Consider the following 25,418-nt stretch of genomic DNA (forward strand, 5'->3'; position numbering starts at 1 on the left):
TGCTCTACTCTAATGATCTATTTAAATAGTTATACTGATTAATAATGTTTCAAAAATATATTAAAAATTTTTTGAATTACCTATTTTTCCTAATTACGGGCAAAGTTTCCAAATTAATTTCCTAATAATGAAAGTTCTAATCATTAGTATGAATTAGTGAGCATTTATTCTAATTGGACAAAAAAATACAATAAAATTTTTAAAAAGATATATTTTGGTATAACCGCAATACTGTACCTCGGTTGTCCTATTCACCATCATCTGAAGCAGTGTTGTGTGGGAAAAAGAGGGAAGATATTACACAGTGCAAAATTAAGGAAACAATCAACTTGCTCTCTGCAATTGGATACACCAATCCAGCATGCCAAAATGCATTCTATTTAGCAAAGGCAACCATAACACTATACAATACAATTGTATCTTTCTATTTCTGTTCCTGTTATTTTTTATCATAAATAAATAAGAAGATTTCTAAAAAGCTTCACCTTTTGGAGAAAATTATCTTATAGGGTTCTTTTTGTTTTCTTACTGTACCCAGTAGACAGTCCCCTTTATTTTGAAATACCTCTGAAAGTAATTTATCTCTTTTGATGACCAGAAGTAATTTTGCATTATCACCATGGCCTACTTCTTTATCATCCCCCAGGAGGAAGCCGGCTGCTGAAGAGTTCCCGTCCACAAATACGTGCAGCTTTTACCTTGGACTGTACGTCAGCGTTGTGATCATTCTGAAGCAGGAGGGCAGCAGATTTGGTGTCATCTTTCCTGGCTGCAATATGCAGAGCTGGCAGCCTCACTTTCCCTTTGGTGTCATTCTCCAAGAGGATGGCCACTGCCTGGTTGTGTCCCTGCTGGAGCGCCACCGCCAGGGGTGTAAAGCCATCCTGGGAAAACAGAAGGAAAAAATTTCCATCAACTTTGGGAAGCCTGGGATTCAACTCCAAGAAACAGTGCATCTAATTTGCAAATTAAAGATTAAGATTGACAAAAACATTGGAAGGAATAAATATTACTGTGAAGACTGTAGCAAATTATAGTCATTTGTTATGCTATGTACTGGCTTCATCAGATATTTTAAAATACCTATTCTATATATATTTTTTATAAACATCTGCATTTCCTAATGAAGCATACTGCACACAGGATATGCTTAATTATGTTTTGAATCTGAAAATAAAAATTAGAAGCAACCCGAAATGATGCCTGCTTATAGAAAGAAAACTGTGGGAAGGGGAGAAATCATGAAAACCAAGTCTGACTGATATGGTAGCCAACTCAGAGAAATAAATTAACTTTGCAAGCTGCTAAATATCTCTGTATTGATTAGGGAAAACAACAATTGTTAATTGAATGGTCTATTACCAATTAACTTGGGAAACCTGGGACATAATATGATCTAAAATTCTTTGGCAAATAAAGCTAGTTCATTAATTTTGCCCTTAGTTGAATTTTATATTGTCTTTTGAATATAAAATTGTGCTAAATAATGTAGGAAATCAGCCTTTCACTTTGAAACTTAAAAAACAAAGAAATAGCACAGATCATCAAAGTTAGAGGCGTCTTAGCGGTAGATGGATAACCATGCTAGAAAACTGGGAAGCTACATTTTCTCTCTAGAAACATGTATTCAAAAATGAAAAGGTGACAAGTAGAAAAAAAATATACTCTGTAGGCTCTGTTAATGTGAAAACCTCCCTTAATTCACAAAAGCTTGAAAACACGTCTCGGCATTCAAAGTTTCCATTCACAGAGGAGACAAGAGGAACTGGATGGTGATTCGAACAAACGCATACCGGAGACAATGAGTGTTTAACCGCATCTAACTGCTCCATGTGTTTCCAAAGATAATTTTTAAAAAGGTAACTGTAGGACGCCCCTGGTGGCTCAGTGGTAAAGAATCCTACCTGCCATTGCAGGAGACATGGGTTTGATCCCTGGTCCAGGAAGATCCCACATGCTGTCAGCAACTAAGCCCATGTACCACAATTACTGAGCCCGTGCTCGAGAGCCCAGGAACTGCAATTATTGAGCCCATGGGCCACAAGTACCGAAGCCCATGTTCCCTGGAGCCCGGGATCCACAACAAGAGAAGCCGCCACAATGAGAAACTTGTGCAAGGCGATGAAGGCAGCCTTCGCTTGCCACAACTAGAGAAAAAGTTTGCACAGCCACGAAGGCCCAGCACAACCAAAAATAAGTTAATTAATTAGTTAATTTTAAAAAACGGTAACTGTAGACTTTGGAGGGAAAATTATTTTCCTCAAATGTACATATCATATATGTACTACCACAATAAGGACTGAATTTTTTAAAGTAGACTTGAATTTCAAATAAACACATTACTTAATGAAATGGAAGAGTAAAGCATGTAGTGTTGTAAGATGAAAGAGAGTAGCCTAAATCTGGAACTTTGGCACAAATTAAGTCCTCTGTGAAGGAGGAAAGAACAGGCTCATTATCATATACATATTTAATTTGATTCCCCCTGCAATACTGGGGTAGTTTATATTAAAAGAATGTGAACTTCATTTTTTTCTTAGAGACAAGGCATTTGCTGACAGTACAGGGCTTGATTAAAAAATTCCTAGCTTTCAATTTTGATAACATTCAGGAAGAAGGAAGAAAGTAGAAAATTATAAAAATGATACTGGATGGACAGATAACTCCCTGCAGAGAATTTAACTGAATCTCCACCACATGATTTCATTCTAATCTACACTTCATGGAAGAAGGGTAAATATTTGAAATTTTTTTTTACAAGTATCCCCACTAACTCTTTGAAAAGGAAACCAATATTAAAATTCAATAAGCTTCATTTTTCAACATCTATTTACCAGTGCCAATTGCTATAATTATGGGAAATTTCAAAACTTTAAATATTTCTTTTCAAATATGAGTTTCACTGCCATATTGAACAATCTCAAAACTCTCTGATAAACTTGTCATAATGTCTTGCTTAGTAATTTTTGCAAATTAGGGCTATTAATGGGTTCAGGGTGTCTTCTTTAGGTATTTTCATACATTGCACACATGATCGTTGAAGGTATTTAGCAATACAGCCTAAAATATCACATAGTAATCAACAATAAAGCCCTGTGAAGATGTTATTCACAGAATGATAGACTAAAGCATGCATCCGTGCATGTTCAGTCGTTTCTGACTCTTTATGACCCCATGGACTGTAGTCTGCCAGGCTCCTCTGTCCATGGAATTTCCCAGGCAAGAATACTAGAGTGGGGTGCCATCTTTTCCTCCAGGGGAATCTTCCCGACCTAGGGATCAAACTCCCACCTCCTGCATTGGCAGGTGGATTTTTTACCACTGTGTCACCTGGGAAGCCCAAGAGACTAAAGGAAAACATGCAAAGAGTTTTCCATTAGTGCATTTTCTAATAACCATTAAGACCAGTGGTATGGAATAACCAATTAAGTTTATGTCCACTCAGAAAAAATTATAGTTATTTAAATGATTAAGGGGGCCTCCCCAGTGGTTCAGCGGTAAAGAATCCACCTGTAATACAGGAGACTCAAGAGATATGGGATGGATCCCTGGGAAGATCCTTCGGGAAGATGCCCTGAAGGAGCAAATAGCAACACACTCCAATGTTCTTGCCTGGAAAATTCCATGGGCAGAGCAGCCTGGACAGCTACAGTCCATGATGTTGTAAAAGTTGGACACAACTGAGGATTCCCAATGCAAATGATTAAAAAATGAAACAACAGGCATATATGAGTCTAAACCAGGATTCAAAACCTCATGTGATTGACTTTCAAGAGCCACACTTCTGTGTGAAAATCAAAGACCATTTTCATTTTCTGAGAGCCACAGTGTGACATGGACTCTACCAATGCAACATACATAAAAAGGTGTTGATATTTCTGGAAACAGACTGAGAAGGTACAGAGGTCTAGTCTGCAGGAGCCATGAGACAGCTGAGAGTGCTGGCAGGCTGCGTTTCCCTGAGCCGTACACTGGAAATAGTGTCTACACGAGAGGCAGAATTCTGTACTGTAAAGATTTCTCTAGGTAAATAATTCTGTTTTTAAGGAAATAAAAGAAAACAAATGCAGATAGCCATATTTAGCTACAATTCTCAGAGGATGTGATGCAGAGATACTGTCTCCTATTGTTACCCAAGCTTTGCCTGAGGATATTCACAGGCCACTCAGTGACAGAATTAGTGTCTCAGAAAGTCATAAAATCAATCATAAAATCATAATTATAAAAATCACGCTGTACTCATGTGGTAAGAAGGTAAAATCTGTGTGTGCTGAGTAGAAAACATGAAATCGTTTCACACTAGATAGCTGTATTTTCCAGTCATAAGCAGGAAACGTGGTCTCATTAAGAGTGATGTCTTGGGATTGTTTTTAACTAATGAGAATAAGCTGTTAGAAAGTTACTATGAGACTCCACAGAAAGTTTTCTATCAAAGGGCCTGGACATGAATTCAATAGATTATAATGACCTCTCCCCACAATGCAGGGTAGAAGGGATTTTGTGTTTATTTCATCTGGAGATTTAATTGCCCATAAAGGAGGTCATTTAGACATTAAAAATTAACAAGACAGTTTCTATTAGTCATCTTTCACTCCAAGCCAGCAGTTTTAAAATTTTGTCAGTGGAGTCACAGAACATGAACCAGGGAAATTAAAGCTGACTGAAAAGGGTGAGGAGAGGCACGTCCCGATGGAGGCCTCCTCCCTTCCTCTCCTGTGTCAACTACTCCCAACCTTCCAGTGGCCCCTGAGCATTTTCCCCAAGCTCAAAAACATCCTGACCATCAGGTACAAATCACTATTCCAACAGTCACTAAATTCACTCCTTAATCTGCCTAGGGCAAAAATCAGAAGGAAAACACAAAGCAAGTTCTGCTTACTGGAGGACATACATAGGGAAAGGAAAGTGATACACTATGTTGGCTCATTCCAAAATCATTTTTATGTCTAGATGTCCTGAATATTTGGAGACTGAATTGATTTTGAACATTCTATTCAGTTGCTGCCATAACCACAGTCACACAACCACATGATAATTTGAAATAGGAACAGCTTTCTGATGTCCTATTCCTCATGAAACTATACAAATACAAAGAACTATGAATCAGTGCTTATCACTAAAAAAAAGTCCCTTTAAGGAATTGTATTAGATCTTAACAAAGATAAAATATTGATGAAAAGAGATGGGTAGAATTTACTATAATTTGATTTTAGAATGGTATAAATTATGCTCCAAAAAAGCTACAGAATGGTAAAATTGATGGAAGCATTATTTCACATAAGAATAAATTGATATGAATCCCAAATTAAAAACTCATTGAACTGTGATTGCTCGTTCATGGCCACCGTTTTAGATTACAATAGTGACATAAACATTCCTAAAAGAAAGATAATGGAAACCCTTTACAGCTAGATACAAAGAAAATGGACATTAAGATCAAAAAAATTCAAGTCTTTAGATCTGACGGTCTTACCTCAGTAGCAGTGCTCTGATTAGCTCCATTTTCCAGCAAATATTTCACAACATCAATGTGATTCTCTTGGGCAGCCATGTATAAAGGAGTGAAGCCATTCTGAGGAGAAACGGTGAAACAGGTATCTTCAATCATTTGTCAAGTTTAAACCAGGGAAGAATACAAGACAAGGAAAGAATGAATACTATGAAGAAAAATTTTGAAACGTTGAAACAAATAACATACCTTCACACTGAAGAAGTCATACCTGCATTTACCATCATATAATTAGACAAAATCAAAGTTAACCAATCCCCACCTAAGATATTTCAAAGAAGGAGAAGAAATGGGAGAAATACCCCCTCATTTCCTGCCTTCATTTCAGTATCAGATTCACATTTCTTATCACCCAACACTGTGTTAAAACTAAAGATATTTAGTATCTAAATATCTATATAATTCTATAGTATATGGAATTCTCATTATATATACTATCCATATAAAGTAATGTTAATATAATATCTCCCGTATTTATAAATTCAAATTTATATCAAATTTATAAATTTAAATTTATCATTTAAACAGATGATCATTATCTTGAATATATACATTTTAACACTCTTAAAGGTATAAAATATTACTCATATCAAAATAGGCTGGGAGAAATTATAAATCTGATTGAAAATTTAAAAATCTATATGTCAATGTTCTGACTGAGGTGGCATGATTTATACTGAACCCTCTTTACTTTTTAAAATTCATTCTGACATTCTATTATTTGCTAATTCTCATATTCATTTGCTCAGTTATTTACAAAAATCCAAGCACTGGTAGCTGGGCCATTTCTGGGAAACGATGACAAACAAGACAGACATCTGCCCTCCTGGAGAACACACCACAGTAATAAGACAATATCATGTAGTCACAGTTTTTCAAAGCATTTAAAGTGTATAAATGAGTTTGAAACTAAGTTTAAACTGGCAAATTTTTTTGTCATTAGAACCTTTGCAATATGTAATATTTTATTAAGGTAAAAACCCATAAAGCTTTATTTTTAAAAACACATGAAATAATTCATAAACTATCAAAACTCAACATTCTCTCAAAATTATGTCAGAATCTTAAACACAGTTGGTTCCCTTAAAATTTGAATGCATTAGTGAGAATAAGTAAAAATACTGATGAAACTTCAGGGAGTTTCAAAAACTTACAAGGAAAGAAAAATAGCTTTTTTGAAAAATTCTTCCGTATACATTGTGTAAGTATGGAAACATTATTCAAAATGGTCAAGATACAGCAAAATATAAATACACAAGGGTATAAGTAGAAAGGAATTCTCAGGTGGCTCAGGGGTAAAGAACCCACCTGCCGATGCAGGAGACATGGTTTGATCCCTGGGTGGGGAAGATCCCCTGGAGGAGGGCATGGCAACCCACTCCAGTACTTTTGCCTAGGAATCCCATGGACAGAGGAGCCTGGAGGGCCACAGTCCACTGGGTCACAAAGATTCAGACATGACTGAGCATGCACGCACAAACACAAGTGGAATAAGAAAAGTCTTTAAAATTTGATTACAAAAGAAAATTTGGAGGTTTCAAATGATGGTGGAAATTTTAAAACAAAGAAATATTACAGGAGGAATGAACTGACAGTTTTGTAGGATTCAGGAATAACTTGCTAGCTGGAGAGCATATTTTTTAGAAAACACAGAAAACAGGTGAAATCTTGTGTATTTTAAGAACTGAAGAGGTGGCGGAAGGATGGATTTAGAGATTTAAAGGAAGGGAAAGCCAGTGAGGACGGTTACAAACAATGAGTGGGTGTGGATTGGGGCTCTTTCGCGACAAGTAAAAGGCAGAGATACAAAAAGAAAAAAAGAACTTTGAACAGAATAAAATAATTTGCTTACATGTTTCCCTCAAACAGAACCTTGTATGTGGATCAGGAGAAAGGTGAATAGACTGTGGCTGCCAGATGGCAGGGGGAAGGAGCAATGGTCCATCCTTAGGCTTCTGTCTTGGGTTGTGGACTTTAAAGGGACCTCCTCTAGCTGAACAGGGTAAGGGAACCAGAGGGCTAAGGTGACATGCCCTCTCTGATCCTGCAGCTCCCCTGCCCTCAGATCACACATGCTGCCACCCAGAGTTCCCTCCCATGTGGCCCCGAGTGTGCTTCAGCACAGGCTCAGACTTCTTCCTTGGGATCATCCTCTCAAGGGTCCACTGGCATGCACACCCTGCAGGGGTTGAATAATGGTCCTCAAATATGTCCACATCCTACACCCAGAACTTGTAAATGTTACCTATAATGGTAAAAGGAATTTTGCAGATGTGACTAAAGATTTTGAGATGAGGAGATTAACCTGAATTACGCAGGTGGGCTTGATGTAATCACAAAGTTTTTACAAGAGGGAGACAGCAGGTCAGAAAGCAGAGATTTACTCAGAGCATTCAGTAGGGATCATCAGTGCCAGCACCTTGGCGTTAACCCTGTAGGACTGATTTTAGCCTTCAGACTTCTAAAATTATAAAAGAATAATAAAAGAATAAATTGTGGGGATTTTTTTACTACAGTTTGACATTTTTCATTGAAGGATGATTGCTCTATAATATTGTGTTGCTTTCCACCACACATCAACATGAATCAGCCACAGGTATACATATGTCCCCTCCCTCTGGAACCTCCCTCCCTCCTTCCACCCCATCCCATCCCTTTAGGGTGTCGCAGAGCACTGGTTTCGGCTCACTGAGACATACAGCAAAGTCCCACTGGTCATCTATTTTACATAAGGTAATGTATATGTTTTCATGCTATTCTCTCCATTCACCCCACCCTCTGCTTCCTTCCTACTGCATCCATAAGTCTGTTCTCTATGTCTGCAACTCCATTCAGTTCAGTCAGTGCAGTTCAGTCGCTCAGTCGTGTCCGACTCTTCATGACCCCAAGATCGCAACACAACAGGCCTCCCTGTCCATCACCAACTCCCGGAGTGCACTCAAACCCACCTCCATCAAGTCAGTGATGCCATCCAGCCATCTCATTCTCTGTCGTCCCCTTCTCCTCCTGCCCCCAATCCCTCCCAGCATCAGAGTCTTTTCCAGTGAGTCAACTCTTCACGTGAGGTTGCCAAAGTATTGGAGCTTCATCTTTAACATCAATCCTTCCAGTGAACACCCAAGACTGATCTCCTTTAGGATGGACTGCTTGGATCTCCTTGCAGTCCAAGGGACTCTCAAGAGTCTTCTCCAGCACCACAGTTCAAAAGCATCAATTCTTCGGTGCTCAGCTTTCTTCACAGTCCAATTCTCACATCCATACATGACCACTGGAAAAACCATAGCCTTGACTAGACGGACCTTTGTTGGCAAAGTAATGTCTCTGCTTTTTAATATGCTATCTAGGTTGATCATAACTTTCCTTCCAAGGAGTAAGCGTCTTTTAATTTCATGGCTGCAATCACCATCTGCAGTGATTTTGGAGCCCAAAAAAATAAAGTCTGACACTGTCTCCACTGTATCTCCATCTATTTCCCATGAAGTGATGGGACCCAATGCCATGATCTTCATTTTCTGAATGTTAAGCTTTAAGCCAACTTTTTCACTCTCCTCTTTCACTTTCATCAAGAGGCTTTTGAGTTCCTCTTCACTTTCTGCCATAAGGGTGGTGTCATCTGCATATCTGAGGTTATTGATATTTCTCCCAGCAATCTTGATTCCAGCTTGTGTTTCTTCCAGCCCAGCGTTCCTCATGATGTACTCTGCATATAAGTTAAATAAGCAAGGTGACAATATACAGCCTTGACGTACTCCTTTTCCTATTTGGAACTGGTCTGTTGTTCCATGTCTGGTTCTAACTGTTGCTTCCTGACCTGCATACAGATTTCTCAAGAGGCAGGTCAGGTGGTCTGGTATTCCCATCTCTTTCAGAATTTTCCACACTTTATTGTGATCCACATAGTCAAAGACTTTGGCATAGTCAATGAAGCAGAAATAGATGTTTTTCTGAAACTTTCTTGCTTTCTCCATGATCCAGCGGATGTTGGCAATTTGATCTCTGGTTCCTCTGCCTTTTCTAAAAGAAGCAACTCCATTGCTGCCCTGCAAATAGGTTCATCAGCACCATCTTTCTAGACTGCCTACACGTGTGTTAATATACGAAGAATGAATTGTGTTATTTTAAGTCACTGAATTTGTGATAACTGTTACAGCAGCAACTGGAGTCTAACACACACTAGTAGTGTTTTGTGAGGAAGAGTGTTAGTAACATATGGACAGAGCCTGAATGTACAGGCTGGGATGTCTACACCTTGACACATGATGTTCCTGTGGTATGGATGGAGCCTAGGTGAGGAAGGGGAAGAGTCCAGAATCGGTCCCAATCCTGCAAAGAATGAACTCCAGGGTTTTTAAGAAGTCTAAATTCGGACTTATCATATTGCTAGAAAGATATATTTATCAATGTAGGAGGATGTGTGCATGTTCAGTTGCTTCAGTCATGTCCAACTGTTTGCAACCCTATGGACTGTAGCCTGCCAGGCTCCTCTGTCCATGGGATTCTCCAGGCAAGAATACTGGAGTGGGTTGCCATGCCCTCCTCCAGGGGATCTTCTTGACCCAGGGACTGAAGCTGTGTCTCCTGCAACTTCTGCAAGACAGGTGGATCTTTACTGCTGAGCCACGGGGGAAACCCAATATAGGAGGATTTGATAGTGTATTAGCTTGACACATAACTTTTAATTTTAAAATATGCTATAAGTGGACCTCTTTTGCACTCTTGTCCTGGGACCTGTAAACATTAATGGTAGACTAGAATAATAGACAAGAAAAGGGAAAATCTAAAAATCAGACAAACATCAACGGTGACAGTGTATAGTGTCTTGAGGGGGAAGGCTTTGACAAATGTCCAGGATCTTGGTTAGGGGGCACCCTGATCACCATTTGTTCTTTGTGCCACAACCTCAGCGTGCAACGGCTTCCAGCAGAGTGCAGGATGCAGATGTGAAGAACAATGAAAATAAAAATTATTTATTGAACACACGCTGTATATCATTCACTGTGAGAAATGCTTTGAATATACGGCTTCAAATTACTATGACCACATGTCTCAGTTGCCTGGGATAGTCTGAGTTATGAATAGTATCTTGGAGTAATTATTAATAGAGTCTCAGTTCAGGGGATAAATTAAAAGGCCCAATACTATCTCAAATATTTAAAATTGTGCTGTAACACTGGTATTATTATCCTCATTTGCAATAACGCAGCTAGGGCTCAAGTATTAGGTAACCCTGCCAAAATCTCACAGGTATTAAGTGAACTGGAAGCGACAGGCAGGAGGCAGTCCATGGAGAGCCTTCTTCCCTACAAAGGACCTGATCCTGTAGATGTGTGATTCTCAGCCTGGCTGTGTGATAGAATCTCCTGTGAAACTTGTAAGAAAGCCTAGGGACTACCCTGCCTCCCCTGAAGTGGAGTCTCCAGATATGAAGTCAACACACATGCATTTAAAAAAAAAAAATTTTTTTTTTAACTACCTTTAGCACAGGGAGGCCTGGCGTGCTGTGATTCATGGGGTCGCAAAGAGTTGGACAAAACTGAGTGACTGAACTGAATTGAACTGAACTGAGGACTTTGTTAGAGGCGATGCAGAAAACTACATGATTTTTGGCAGGGATCACTTTTGCATTTTGGACAGGTCACTCTGGTGACCTCAGGTGCCTTGGTTTGGGATGGTAGGGGACAGAAATTGAAATATGGGATTAATCAGCTTTTGCAATATTTGAGATAGTGTATGGAAAAGATGAAGGACACATGAGCTAAGACATCATCTTTGCTAGGAAGGAACGGGAGAAGGGGAGCTATTTACTGTTACTAAATGTGTAAAGTAAGAAAGCAGTAAAGATTTACTGCAAGTGCTAAAGATGTTGGAAATTATCCTTCCTTCACTTACTGATGCTATTTAGTAAGAATTAGTCTACCAGACAATATGAAACACATCTCTGGGTAACTGGGAAAGGGCATGGCAACACTTTAACACCACTGTCAGTTTTATAGGAAGCATTTATCTTCCTACATTGACAGGTCCCCAACACAGGGTTATTGGCTCCTGTGTCCATGTATACAAGTACTGTCCAATAAATTATGTCTCCATGTTTTTCTGTAATAGTCTGACTGTATGTAGGCATCAAAGTATACATTTGATATATATATATATACATTTGATACCTCCTTGTTGGTATCAAAATGTCAGACGGACTTCCCTGGTGGTCCAGTGGTTAAAACTGCACATTCCCAATACAGAGGGGCCTGGGTTCAATCCCTGGTCAGGGAACTAGATCCCACATGCCACAAGTAAAGATTCTGCATGCCACAACTTTGTCTGCATGGCACAAAGAAATAAATACATATTTTAAAATAGATAAATACAACAAATTAAATATTTGTTGTCAGAGTAGTTCCAAGGTGACTAACAGAAGCCTCTACCAACTAGTTACTAAATATTTTGAATGCTATTTCTCTCCATAGCAATTATTAATTATTTGCCATTCATTTATATTTATTCACTAAACAAAACTATGTTTGGTGACTTCACTGCCAGGCATTGTGCTCAGCTCCAGTGATTCAGAAATGAAAGCTCCCTGTTTATGAGGAGCTCATGGTCCAGAGGCTGATATGGACAAGTAAGCAAACTACAGTATTACAATTCAGTGAGCACATATCTAGTTAAATTTCTTTAAAGAAAATTACGTGTTGGATACAAAGAGAACATAAAGGGACATAGAACTCAACTGAACAAAAAAATTTTATCTGAAAGAAACCCTGGGAGTGACACTTGGAAGACACTGGGAGTAATTTGGCTTGAACTAAGCTAGATTCAACCAGTCCATTCCAAAGGAGATCAGTCCTGGGTGTTCATCGGAAGAACTGATGCTAAAGCTGAAACTCCAACACTTTGGCCACCTCATGCAAAGAGTTGACTCACTGGAAAAGACTCTTATGCTGGGAGGGATTGTGGGCGGGAGGAGAAGGGGACGACAGAGAATGAAATGGCTCGATGGCATCACCGACTCGATGGACATGAGTTTGGGTGAACTCCGGGAGTTGGTGATGGACAGGGAGGCCTGGCGTGCTGTGATTCATGGGGTCGCAAAGAGTCGGACACGACTGAGTGACTGAACTGAACTGAACTGAAGCTAAAAAACACAGAATTTAGGCACAGAAATAGGGAAGGTTTTCCAAACAGAGGAAAGCCCATGAGAAGAGAAAATCCTGACCGTATAGGGATTTCCAGAAAATTCACGGTGACAAGTGAGCAGAACGGGCAGGGATCAGGCATCTGAATTTTATTCTACTGTCTTGGGAGTCACTGAAGGGTTTCAGGGCTTCCTAGGTGGCGCTAGTAGTAAAGAATCTGCTTGCCAGTGCATGTTCCATCCCTGGGTTGGGAAAATCCCCTGGAGGAGAGCATGGCAAACCATTCTAGTAATCTTGCTTGGAGAGTCCCACAGACATAGGAGCCTGGCAGGCTACAGTCCATAAGGTCACACAGATTCGAATATGAATGAAGTGACTTGGCATGCACACACAAAGGGTTTTAAGCAGGGGTTTGACATAGTCACATTTGCATTTTAAAGAGATTAAGTTGCCAGAATGGGGAGGATGAATTAGAAAATGGTCAGAGAATAGTCTGGAAGAAAGAAGATTTTTGTAATAATTCAGATGAGAAATAAGGATTAGAAATATTTAATATGATTTGGGGATTTTGAACTGTCATTAACTATTTATATGTATTTATATGCCACTTAAAGATTGGAAGTGGTTTCAGTCTGCATGATCCATTAGTCATTATAACATTTCTCAGATTTACTGAAAAGTTAAAAGACTTTTCTTCAAATCCAGAAATAATATTTTGGAGAATTTAAACACTTGCAATATTACCAAAAATATTTTTCCTACTTTTATTAGTGGTATAACTATGAACCAGTAATGAGCTTTCAGTCATTGGAGGGAAATTTTTTTGCTAATTGGATTATTTTGGAAAACTGAATGAACATGAGCTAATAATTTTCCTATCAAATGTAGATTTATTGCAGTTTTGGGAACATTTTAATGCAATTAATCTATTGCTATGTGTCATTTCACAGCAACAGATAATGTATGAAAAGTAATGAATGGATTAGAATCAAAGTTTTAGATAAGGACCAAAACTCTAAGAACTAACATTATCACCAATTTTTAACAAATCTTAACTTTTCAGACTTAATTGTGCCAGAACGTATAACCTTATTCTTTTATTACACAAATTAGGATTTATCAGTTGGATGATTTGAAATGGTTGATCATACAAAATCACTTTTATCTTAACATAAGAGTCAATGCTACCATTCAATTCAATAGTTATTTTTTTAAAAAATTAGATATAATTGATGCTATATTAGTTTCAGGTGCATAACATAATGATTTAAAGGTTATACATATTGAGCAGTGATTAACAAAGTAAGTCCAGTTATCTTCTAAGATCATAAATAATTTTTATAATAATGAAAACTTCAAAAAAAGGTCTCTTTTTAACAGCACCAGATTTGTTCTAAAGTTTTTCACTTTAGCACTGGACTAGGTGCTTTGAGAGTAACAATTATGAATATAACATTGTTCCTGCCCTCAAGAGCAGAAAATGCAACAGAATTCATTGATTACTATACTTATACAGAATCACAGCACAAGACATATTATAATTGCCAAAAGAGAAACACGAATAAAATGCTCTCAGAGCACTAAAGAGTGAGCAGTTAACACTGAAAACTGGTGTCACTGGCCTAAGCACACAGACCTGAGAGGAAGTTAGGAATTGATGAATCAAGAGGGTAGACCTAGAGAAAATGAGCGTCCTTTGCAGCATTTTTTTCCTTGTTTCATTTTTCTCTCTCAAGAGATGTGGTTTTTGTGTGAAAAGTCTAAAAATTAAAAGAAAAAGTTCAAAGATCTCTTAGGCTTCTAACAGAAAACTGCAATTCACATTTAGCATACTGCTACCCAGCTGAAGATATACTTTAGGTAATTTTATAAATCAAGAGAGAGCTAAAGGAGTAGAAAATGATTGTGGAAACTTCAAATGGTGTATAAATTAATTTCTTTATAACTGCTCGTTATCATTTTATTTGTTCTTAATTTCAGTTCTGTGCTACTAAAATTAAGTATATTTCAATGATTAAAAAAACTGTCCTATTTTTCCAGGTGAAAATGTTATATCTAAAAGGAGACTCATCATTTTACAGTTGAGGAAATTTTAACCCGGAGACTGAGTGAACTTTTAAGTGGACGGGGCAGAGAAAGAGGTTAAGCAGAAACCAGAATGGAGAAGTCATATCCAGCTCTTTGTGATCCCAAGGACTGTAGCCCACCAGGCTCCTCTGTGCATGAGATTTCCAAGACAAGAATACTGGAATGGGTTGCCATTCCCTTCTCCAGGGGATCTTCCCAACCCAGGGATCAAACCCGCATCTCCTGCATTGGTAGGCAGATTCTTTAGCACTGAGCCACCTGGGAAGCCTAAAACAGGAGGTCAGTTGGAAGTAAATGGCACAACAGAGGCAAAGATCTGCTCGGGATCTCTAACCCTTTCCTTCTCATCTTTCAAGCCCTAACACAAGTGTCACCCTCCCAGGGAGGCCTTATCCGCACCCATAACAATGCTTAACAATGGATGAATCACTAAGTGGAATAGGACCCAAGATATTTTTATGTCTGTCCTGGTTTTAAAATATGTCTGCCTATTCTTTTCCTGGTGGCTCAGATGGTAAAGCGTCTGCCTGCGATGCGGGAGAGCCGAGTTCGATTCCTGGGTCAGGAAGATCCCTGGAGAAGGAAATGGCAACCCACTCCAGTATCCTTGCCTGGAGAATCCCATGGACGGAGGACCCTGGTGGGCTACAGTCCACGGGGGTCGCAGAGTCAGACATGACTGAGCTACTTCACTTTCACTTTCATTCTTTTCCCTTAAAGTTTACTACAGAATATTGAGCAGAGCTCCCTATGCTGTAAAGTAGGTTCTTATTGATTATCTATTTTATATACAGTGGTATGTATATGAAAATCCCCAAAAGAATAGACATAGGTATATGTATAACTGAATCACTTCGCTGTACAACTGAAACTAACACAGCATTGTAAATCAATCAACTATTCTCCAATATAAAATAAAAATTTACCAAAAAAGAGCACTGCATGTCTAAAAGCTCAAACCTTATGTATATAACATGACAGAATTCTGGAAAAGAACTGTGTTGTTGGCAACAGTATCTTAAAAGATAAAAATAGAAGTAAAAATCTTAAATTCATACACAAAAATAAGACAAAATGTGTCCGCAAATTCTTTGACACTCCTCCCTTCAAAAGGTGAGGCATAATTGTCTTTCCCTCAAGTGTGGGCCAACTTAGCACTTTGCTTCCAATGCACTGATTAAGGTGGAATTGAAGGTGTGTGACTCCTGAGGCTATGGTTTAAAGTCCCTATCCTATCACTAGGTCTCTCTGGGGTGGTCTGCTCTGAAGGAAATGAGCTGCCATGTCATGTTAACATTCAAAGAGCCTGTGGAGAGACTCACAGAGAAAGAACTGAAACTTCTCACCAACAATTAGCACCAACTTGTCAACCATGTGATAGAAAGCTAATCTTGGGAGTGAATCCCCAGCCTCAGGAAAGCCCTGGTCAGCCTCTTCACTACAGCCTCATAAGAAACTCCGAGCCATAATTTCACAGTTACGCTACTAACGAATTCCCAGTTCACATATACTATAATGATAGCATGTGTTTATCACTGTTTTAGGCCACTACGTTTTGGGATAATTTGTTATATTGCAATAACTAACTGACACAACGACCAACAAAGTCATACATGATCGGGCCAGGGCCTACCTTGCGACCACATCTCTTACCACTCTCACTCTAAACAACTCCCTTTCTGTTTACAAAAGAAATTCAGATCCTAATTTTGTTTGTTTGTTTTTCAAATTTTCTAATCATATAACTTTCTTCAAATGCTATCTAACCTAAAAAACTTGAAAATAAACTATTAAACAGGGGTCTTCTTTTTGATGCTGAGAGAGTTACAACTGTTCAATAATGTCTTCCTTATTTGCAGACTACCAGGACAATATTTATAAACTGTTGTGTTCCAAGGAGGTATATCAGGGTTCCTCCTAGTAGAGTAGTGAGTTTTATGAGTTACCACTGCTTGAAAACACAAAGACAGAGCAGCATAATTTCAAAGTCATGTGTTACTTTTCCTTTAGTATTTTGCAGTTAAAAATGATATAGTCTTTGCATTAATAAGAAGAAATGAGTGAAGTAGGCAGTTTGCATATATTTGCTTAGACGGAGCAATCTATATTTCAGAGAGTTTGAAAACTGCAGCTTTAATATTTATAATACTCTTAATTCCCTGTGCCATTTGCAAGCGGATAAAAACATTTCATATTCTCTCCATATCTACTGGAAAACTCATCAAGTTACACAATCAGTCCTAAAAGTAGAAAATGGTAATGGCTATAAATAGCTCTGGGCTTCCCAGGTGGTGCTAGTGGTAAAGAATCCACCTGTCAATGCAGGAGACCTCAGAGTCGGCAGACCTGGGTTCTATCCCTGGGTAGGGAAGATCCCCTGGAGAAGGAAATGACAACCCACTGCTGTATTCTTGCCTGAAAACTCCAAAGACAGAAGAGCCTTGCGGGCTCCAGTCCACGGGACCACAAAGAGTCAGACACGACTGAGCACATAAATAACTCTGGGTTTGAACTCAGCAAAAGTAGCATTTTCTTTTTGATGAAACCTTCTGTCTTTTGCAGGAAGGTCACTATCAAGATTTAGCTTTTTCACAGAGCAGAATTCTTCATCAGCCTCAGCTATGACGTGCTCAGAGGCTCTTTGTCATATAGCAGTTAGCACTGGTTAGGAATTACTCCTCTAGTTTCTATTCCAAATACCATGCATCATCTTCTTCTTTTGAATTAGCATTATAAGGGATAAGGTTAGAAAGCATCCCCAAATTGTCACACAGTTTAAAGTCAGGATGGTTCAAATTATTTGCCTAAATATACCATAAACGCACAGCTGCAAAGGATGTAAAAAGCCAATGAGTACTAATTGCAGCCACAAAAATAAAGGCTACTTCGTGTACTTCGGGGGTGTGCTTAGGGCAAAAGAACAAAAGATACAATTATACATTTGCTTAGTAATTAAGAAGGCATTTTATTAATTAAAATGTCATATAAGTTTTCTCAGATAATCTAAACATGACAATTCTTTACAAGGGTTAGGATATACATGTTATTATAACCATCTTTTCTCCAAAGGTCCTCCTTAAAGGATTTTAGCTAGCCTATTACATGACACTAAAACGATTAATACTAAATTTTTCTAGGAAGGTTAAACTTTATGAAGCGTTTGCTGTGTTGCTGTGTTTCATCCCCACCCTATGTTATTAAGGTCATTTAAGACGATGGCTGGGGCTTCCTTGCTGGTCAAGTGGTTAAGAATCTGCCTTGCACTGAAGGGGACACGGGTTTGATCCCGAGCCCGGGAACCAAGATCCCACACGCCTTGGAGCCACTGAGCCTGAGCAGCACAACTAGAGAGTCTGTGTATTGCAACGAAAGATCCTACATGATGCGACACAGACACCACATGCTGCCAAATAAACACATATTAAAAAAAGATTATATAGTTCATAGTCATTCACCCAAGGGCACACCACAAGTGGTATGATCAGGGTCTGAATCCTGAATGACTCCAAATGCAGTGCTCCTTCCTCTCCCTTCAGCTGTCCCCTTCAACCAGAATTACATTGCCTCAGAGAACAGACAGACTTTTCTCTAAGTCTGCCAACCAAGGTCTGTCTAGTCAAGGCTATGGTTTTTCCCATGATCATGTATGGATGTGAGAGTTGGACTGTGAAGAAAGCTGATCGCCAAAGAATTGATGCTTTTGAACTGTGGTGCTAGAGAAGAATCTCGTGAGTCCCTTGGACTGCAAGGAGATCCAACCAGTCCATTCTAGAGGAGATCAATCCTGGGTGTTCATTGGAAGGATTAATGCTAAAGCTGAAACTCCAATACTTTGACCACCTGATGCAAAGAGTTGACTCACTGGAAAAGACTCTGATGCTGGGAGGGATTGGGTGTGGGAGGAGATGGGGACGACAGAGAATCAGATGGCTGGATGGCATCACCGACTCGATGGACATGAGTTTGAGTGAACTCCGGGAGTTGGTGCTGGACAGGGAGGCCTGGCGTGCTGTGATTCATGGGGTCGCAAAGAGTCGGACACGACTGAGTGACTGAACTGAACTGATGGTTGAAATCTTCCACTTTTTAAAAAAGCATTCTGGTTTCCTCTTAGAATATCTAAGAAATACTCTAGATATCTGTGTCTTTCCTGACACAGTTCATGTAATTCCAACAAAATTGAACTTCTCTTCTCATCGTCTAGCTCCAGGAAGTGTATCAGATGACTGAAGACAATCGACACTTTTCATTCTCTTACATATAATTAGTGTCTCAAGTTTGGGCAAGAGAGTTAAGATGGCCCAAATAGTCAGACTTGGGATTCTCTTATGGAAAGCTGGAGCAGAGTTCCCTTATTTTATCCCTGAGCAAGAAAATGCCTGGCTCTAATCTTAGGTCCACAAGGAAACCCAGTCTAGAATAAAGCTGCAGAAATCACAGCAAAGACAAACAGTGAAGCTGAGCTCTTGGCTATGAGTAGCTGGCAGGGGGTGGCGGGGGGAGACAACAAAAGTAATTTAGTTTGGAGTTTAGCATTTCTCTATTTCAACATTGTGGGCTTCCCAGGTGGCACAGTGGTAAAGAATCTGCCTGCCAATACAGGAGGTACAAGAGATGCTGGTTTGAATCCTGGATCAGGAAGATCCCCTGGAGTAGGAAATGGCACCCCAGTCCAGTATTCTTGCCTGGGAAATTCCATGGACAGAGGAACCTGGTGGGCTACAGTCCATGGGATCCCAAAGAGTTGAACATGACTGAGCAGCAGGCATGGCATGGCTGCATTTGAATGTTATATACATGAAAACTAAGAAAGTCCCATTTTTATTTACCCAAATATGAAGCAAGTTTTTTCTTGTTTGCAATTGAAGGCATCCTAGTTAATATAAACACCTACACTAAAATAAAGTTTATATTGTCATTAGTTTAAAATAAAACATATTCCAGAAAATCTGGAGTATAACAAAGTATATCACAGAAATAGAAATATTAATAGGGATGCAATCTACAACAAAATGACCACAGTTAACAATACTGTATGGTATACAGGAAGCTGTCAAGAAAGTAAATCCTATGAGTTCTCATCACAAGGAGAAAAATTTTATTTTCTTTCGTATTCTTTTTATCATGTTTATATGAAAAGGTAGATGTCAGCTGAAACTATGTGGTACCTATTCAAAATATATGTAAATCAAACCACCACACTATATACCTTAAGCTTACATGATCAATAAAACTAATAAAACTGAAAAAATAAAAATATAAATAGACTTTTAAGAATTAAAAGGTTAAACTACAAAAAGGCAAGTGGATCATTTTCAGTAAGGAAATAAATTTGCTCATCCAAGCAATAAGATTTAAAATATTTCTGTGTGAATGGCAAATACAAACTATTCAGTGGTAGATTTTCTCCCATTACTGTTTTTGCACATATAAATGCTAACTTTTATTTAAATTATTGATAGAAATGGCAAGTTTATGTACCCCTGGATTAAATGCTTTCTCACTAATCACATAAAATTTATATAATAAACTATATAAATGCTTTTATGTTGCATGTGTAGTAAATGATTTTAATGACAAAAACTAAAATTAAATTTGCAGATGTTTCAGTAGAACTAATCTCTATAGAAGTAATAAAAATGCCAAAACATCAAATATGAAAATTTAACATAAAGTTAATTAATATTCAAATACTGAAATTAAGTGGAAATTAATTATCTGATTCATAGGCTTTAAATACACTTTTCTAGATGTTCAAATTGTTGAATAACATGGATTATTAAGTTCAGAACTTTAGTATGAAGTACAATTTACTTGGTATACGTAGCAGGTGCTTTAACAAATGTGCATTTTTGGGCAGGTTCATAATGACCCAAAACCTTTGAAGTAAGAAGAAATGTGCCACCTCCAAAAGCAAAAATACCGACTGCTTGTACAGGTCCATGACACTGAGAAAATTAAGCCAATAACAATCACAGTAGGGTGTTTTTATTTTCCCTCAGCAGAGTAAAATCCCAAGAACGGAAATAATTATTTTGAATTATGCAATGCATGCATACTAAGTTGCTTCAGTCGCATCCAACTCTTTGCAACCCTACAACCCTATGGACTGTAGCTCAACCAGGCTCCTCTGTCCATGGGTTTCTCCAGGCAAGAATACTAGAGTGGGTTGTTGCCATACACTTCTTCAGGGGACCTTCCTGACCCAGGGATCGAATCCACGTCTCTTACTTCTCCTTCACTGGCAGAGGGGGTTATTTACCCCTACTGCCACCTGAGAAGCCCTGGATTAAGCTATGAAAAGTGAAAGCATTAGTCCTAGTCATGTCCAGCTCTTTGCAACCCATGGACTACAGCTGGCCAGGTTCCTGTGTCCGTGGGATTCTCCAGTCAAGGAAAGTGAAGTGGGTATCCATTCCCTCCTTCAGCGTATTCTCCCCACCTAGGGATCAAACCTCAGTCTTCACGCTGCAGGCAGATTCTTTACTGTCTGAGCCACCAGGGAAGCCCCAAATTAAGCTATAGGACTAACTTAATTGGTTATTGTTTTATTATTTTGAGGTTGATTAAATCTAATAAGGGTCAAAGAATTTTGACTCACCAGATTAAAATACTGAAAATAAGAATAATGGGAGTAATAAGTGCTTCTCTTGCACATTATACAAAAATATTAAATTAATGCTTACTAAATAGTTTTCTTCTTTCTACTCAGCTGCCTTTGAGAAAATAAAATGCTGTTCTAAGTCTTTAAAAATATACCTAACATCAGAACAATATATGATTCATTTAGACCAACAAATGTAAAGCCATATTTCTTATAATCCTGTCAACAGCTGCAACTAGGAAACAGTTTTGTTAATAAATATAGAAGGCAATCAAATAGCATTTCTTTATCACCTGAGACGTACCCAGAAACTTTAAATATTTAATGCAAATGACATCATTGCTTCCTTCAGTAATGTCAGTCACTTTTTGCCATTTAATAATTAAAGTATTTTGCAAGGCAATTTAAAAATTAAACCAGATAGTTGAGAACATGCAGACACCCAACTTCACTGGGTCTCAAACATTTTTTTCTTAATTATATCAAGTAAAAGTTTCCTTTTCTTGTTTCCAAAATATTTGCTGTAAGTTTTCTCAGTCACTCAAAAGTGGTCAGACTTAAACATTGCAATTCTTACCTCTTGTCCAATGTTAACAATTTGGGATATAAATAACATCTCATTTTGTATCATATTAGACATATTACACCAACAGAAATTAGAACAAAACTCCAGAATGTAAACAGGTTTGCTAAAATATAAATCACAGAGTAGTAAGGCAATAAAAGTCTTAATTCAGAACTCTGCCCTTACAAAATCTGTGTTGATTTACCCTTATCTAAGCTCTCTTACGGAGAAGGCAATGGCAAGCCACTCCAGTACTCTTGCCCAGAAAATCCCATGGATGGAGGAGCCTGGTAGGCTGCAGTCCATGGGGTCGCTAAGGGTCGGACACGACTGAGCGACTTCACTTTTCACTTTCACACATTGGAGGAGGAAATGGCAACCCACTCCAGTGTTCTTGCCTGGAGAATCCCAGGGACGGGGGAGCCTGGTGGGCTTCCGTCTACGGGGTCACACAGAGTCAGACATGACTGAAGTGACTTAGCAGCAGCAGCAGCAGCAAGCTCTCTTAAAAAGCTGTGACGGAGTTAGAGCAGACAGTGCTTCCAGGCAGTGTTGAGACCAAGAAAGAAAATAGATCCATTAAAATAACCAGCCCCACATGATATGCTCAATATTTAACAACTGCTTTACACATCTAGTTCACGACTTGCCAAAGATATAACCTCAAAGGATGAATAATGTAATGATTCAGAAACAACACGTGAAACCATTCAGTCATGTACTCAGACTTGGTGTCCCTCAGAGTGTTATTTATAATTTATATTTTGAAATATATTCACATTCACAAAGGATTTTCGGTTACCTAAAATACTTCATATACACATAGAGTTAACATATATACCTATAGTTAAGATAGGGCTATAAAGGCCTTCAATAAACAAACTTTAGTTGCAGAAATCTAGTGGGGATAAGCAGGACCCAGAATGAGCTGGGTGTAATCACTGAACACTTGAATTTTGGTAGCCATAGAAATAAGTGAAATGTGAAAGATGGTGGGAGTTGCCATATTTTTGGAAAAAGGAAGCTTGCTGATTGTCATCTAGAATCTTGATTTCATACAAGAGACAGAGAAGCTGGTTGTCTACGCATGCCTGAGGCTATTCCTTGGGAGGTGGTCTCAGGTGCAAAAATGTCAGGGCAAGATTTGTCACTGAATGGAGAGCAAGTTCTCCTCCAGGGAAATAAACTCTAATTAGCATCTTAGGTGACAAGGCTGATTCATGCAATTCCTGAAAGCTATGAGCGTGACATATCCTTCTTGAGTCAGAGGCTGCCTTACTGCAACTTAGAGGTACCAAGAGCAACCCTTCTCTTCAAAGAACTGTGTTTGATCTGCTTAAAAAGTTTGGGTGCATGGAATTCTTGATCTTAAAATAGAAAAGCTAAAATTTGTATCCAAATTATTTTGAGGGAAGATGTACCCTTCAAGTTCACTCATAAGTGGATGTAAATATGCCCCATTCATTCCTTGAAAGTGAAAGCGTTAGTCATTCAGTCATGTCTTTGCAACTGCATGAACCGTAGCCCACCAGACTCCTCTGTCCTTGGGATTCTTCAGGCAAGAATATTGGAGTGGGTTTCCATGCCCTCCTCCAGGGGATCTTCCTGACCCAGGGATAGAATCCATGTCTCCTGCACTGCAAGCAGATTCTTTCCATCTGAATCACCAGGGAAGTCCAATCCATTCCTTATTCTGCCATTAAAAATCCGACTTTGAACAAAAACATTCCGATAGTCCTTCCTGAATGCAGGCACTTCAAATTGTACACAGCAGCAACCAACCGGCTGTTAGATGTGTTTCTGAAGCATGCCCTCCCACGCGTGTCATGGTCTCTGAGATAATAATAATTATTATGTTTTCAAATGATGATTTCTTAACAGATCTAATTGCAAAAGGATTACTACTAGTTTTTGTTCATAAGTCATCATTGCCATTGAACAGAATTCTTATCTTTCTTTTGGCTGTGGCAAGTGAATATGTACTAAATCATGTAAGTACAGAATCAGGTTGTTTTAGGCCTAAGCACCTTTAAAGGTCTAAAATTAGAATCTGATTTGTCAATAGACAGTGCTTTTCCTTCCTGGTGTTATAAACTACACTAGTTGAGAAAGCCTGTACTGTGTGAGGTCGCTCACAGCATCCTATAACTGGAGCTCAAACAGTTTCTAGTTACAAAATCAGAAGGTGACAAAAAATTGGTAAAATGGTTCAGGGAAATGCATACTGTTTTAATAGTTTCCTCAGCAAACTGAAAGATCATAACAAATATTAGTCATGAAATAGTTTTGCCAAAAATAGCTTCCTCCTCATATTAAGAGAGTGGGACTTAAACAGCTTAGTTTAACAGTTGAAAAAGAAAAAATAGGATTTTTCTAAGCAAGTGATTTTCTTATCTTTAGCCTTAAAAATGTGCTTTTCATGTGAAACAAGATGAACAGCTTTTTCCACTATGAAATCATATTTAAGAAAATTTGTTAAATACTGCAGTTTAAAGTGTAAGTTATGTTGAATTAATGGAAAAGAGAAAATTAATTATTAGATAAAGATAACACAAGGCACAATATTGTAAAGCAATTATCCTCCAATTAAAAATACAATTTAAAAAAGATACAAGAGAAAGGTGCTACTTTCCACTTTGGTTGTTTTAACCATGAAAAAGTTGATAAAACAGATTTTTTCTTGCACTGCCAGCAGCAACAGCAATGCTTGCATATGGGATGTGTTCAATGAATATAGCCTTTTTTCTTTCTTACTGTTCCTTTTCTCATCTTTCAACTTCATGCCCTTTGCTCTGAACCTACATTATATCAAGAAAAAGATATATATTGTTATTCACTAAAGATAAAATTTTTATGAAATCTTTCCTCTGTTTCTCTCCAGATAATAGAATGACCGCATAGCTGGAATGGAGAAACATCCAAAATAACAGATATTGTCCTAAACTGATCTCCATACCATTCTTCTCTTACTCAATAACTTAAGCAGGTAATACCAATATATCTAATAATTAGGATAATAGCTAACATATAAATTGCATTTGGGTTTCCCAGGTGGCTCAGTGGTAAAGAATCAGCCTGCCAAGCAGGACACATGGGTTTGATCCCTGGATTGGAACAATTGCCTGAAGAAGGAAATTGCAACCCACTCCAATATTCTTGTCTGGGAAATTCCATGGACAGAAAGGGGCCTGGTGGACTCAGTCCACAGGGTAGCAAAGAGTTGGACACGACTCGTGACTAAACAAACAACAGCAGAATCTTGCGTCTATTGTGTACCAGGTACTTGTTCTAAGCACTTTACATGTACTAACGCACTTCATCTTTACACATACCCTGTGCATTAAATACAATTACCCAATTTTAAAGTCGAGAATATAGAGTCAATGAGAGTTTCAGTAACAAGCCCAAGGTCATACAAATAGTAAGTCACAGAGTAGGGGTTCATAACCAAAAGACTCCAGTGTCTCTCATGAAGTCTACAGCCCTGCATGCAGGTTAATTAAACGTATTTATTGCCTT

The 25,418-nt window shown here is 38.4% G+C and overlaps 1 protein-coding gene across 11 annotated transcripts in view; it reads right to left on the reverse strand.

The window, feature by feature from the left end:
• ANK2 (ankyrin 2) overlaps positions 1-25,418 on the reverse strand; it is a 268,452-nt gene that overhangs the window by 153,730 nt on the left and 89,304 nt on the right. For 7 of the 11 annotated variants that reach the window (XM_088836164.1, XM_088836160.1, XM_088836158.1 and 4 more), the window contains exons 5-6: positions 5,474-5,572; positions 699-884 (exon numbers count right to left, since the gene is read on the reverse strand). In XM_088836164.1, the coding sequence (XP_088692290.1) occupies positions 699-884; positions 5,474-5,572 (285 nt within the window). Of the gene's footprint in view, positions 1-237; positions 262-698; positions 885-5,473; positions 5,573-25,418 lie in introns of all 11 variants that reach the window. The other 4 variants (XM_088836165.1, XM_055433969.2, XM_088836162.1 and 1 more) reach the window with 1 other exon arrangement.

The sequence above is a fragment of the Moschus berezovskii genome, chromosome 5, assembly GCF_049115385.1.
Source record: "Moschus berezovskii isolate FMDL1 chromosome 5, NW_MosBer_1.0, whole genome shotgun sequence".
NCBI lineage: Eukaryota > Metazoa > Chordata > Mammalia > Artiodactyla > Moschidae > Moschus > Moschus berezovskii.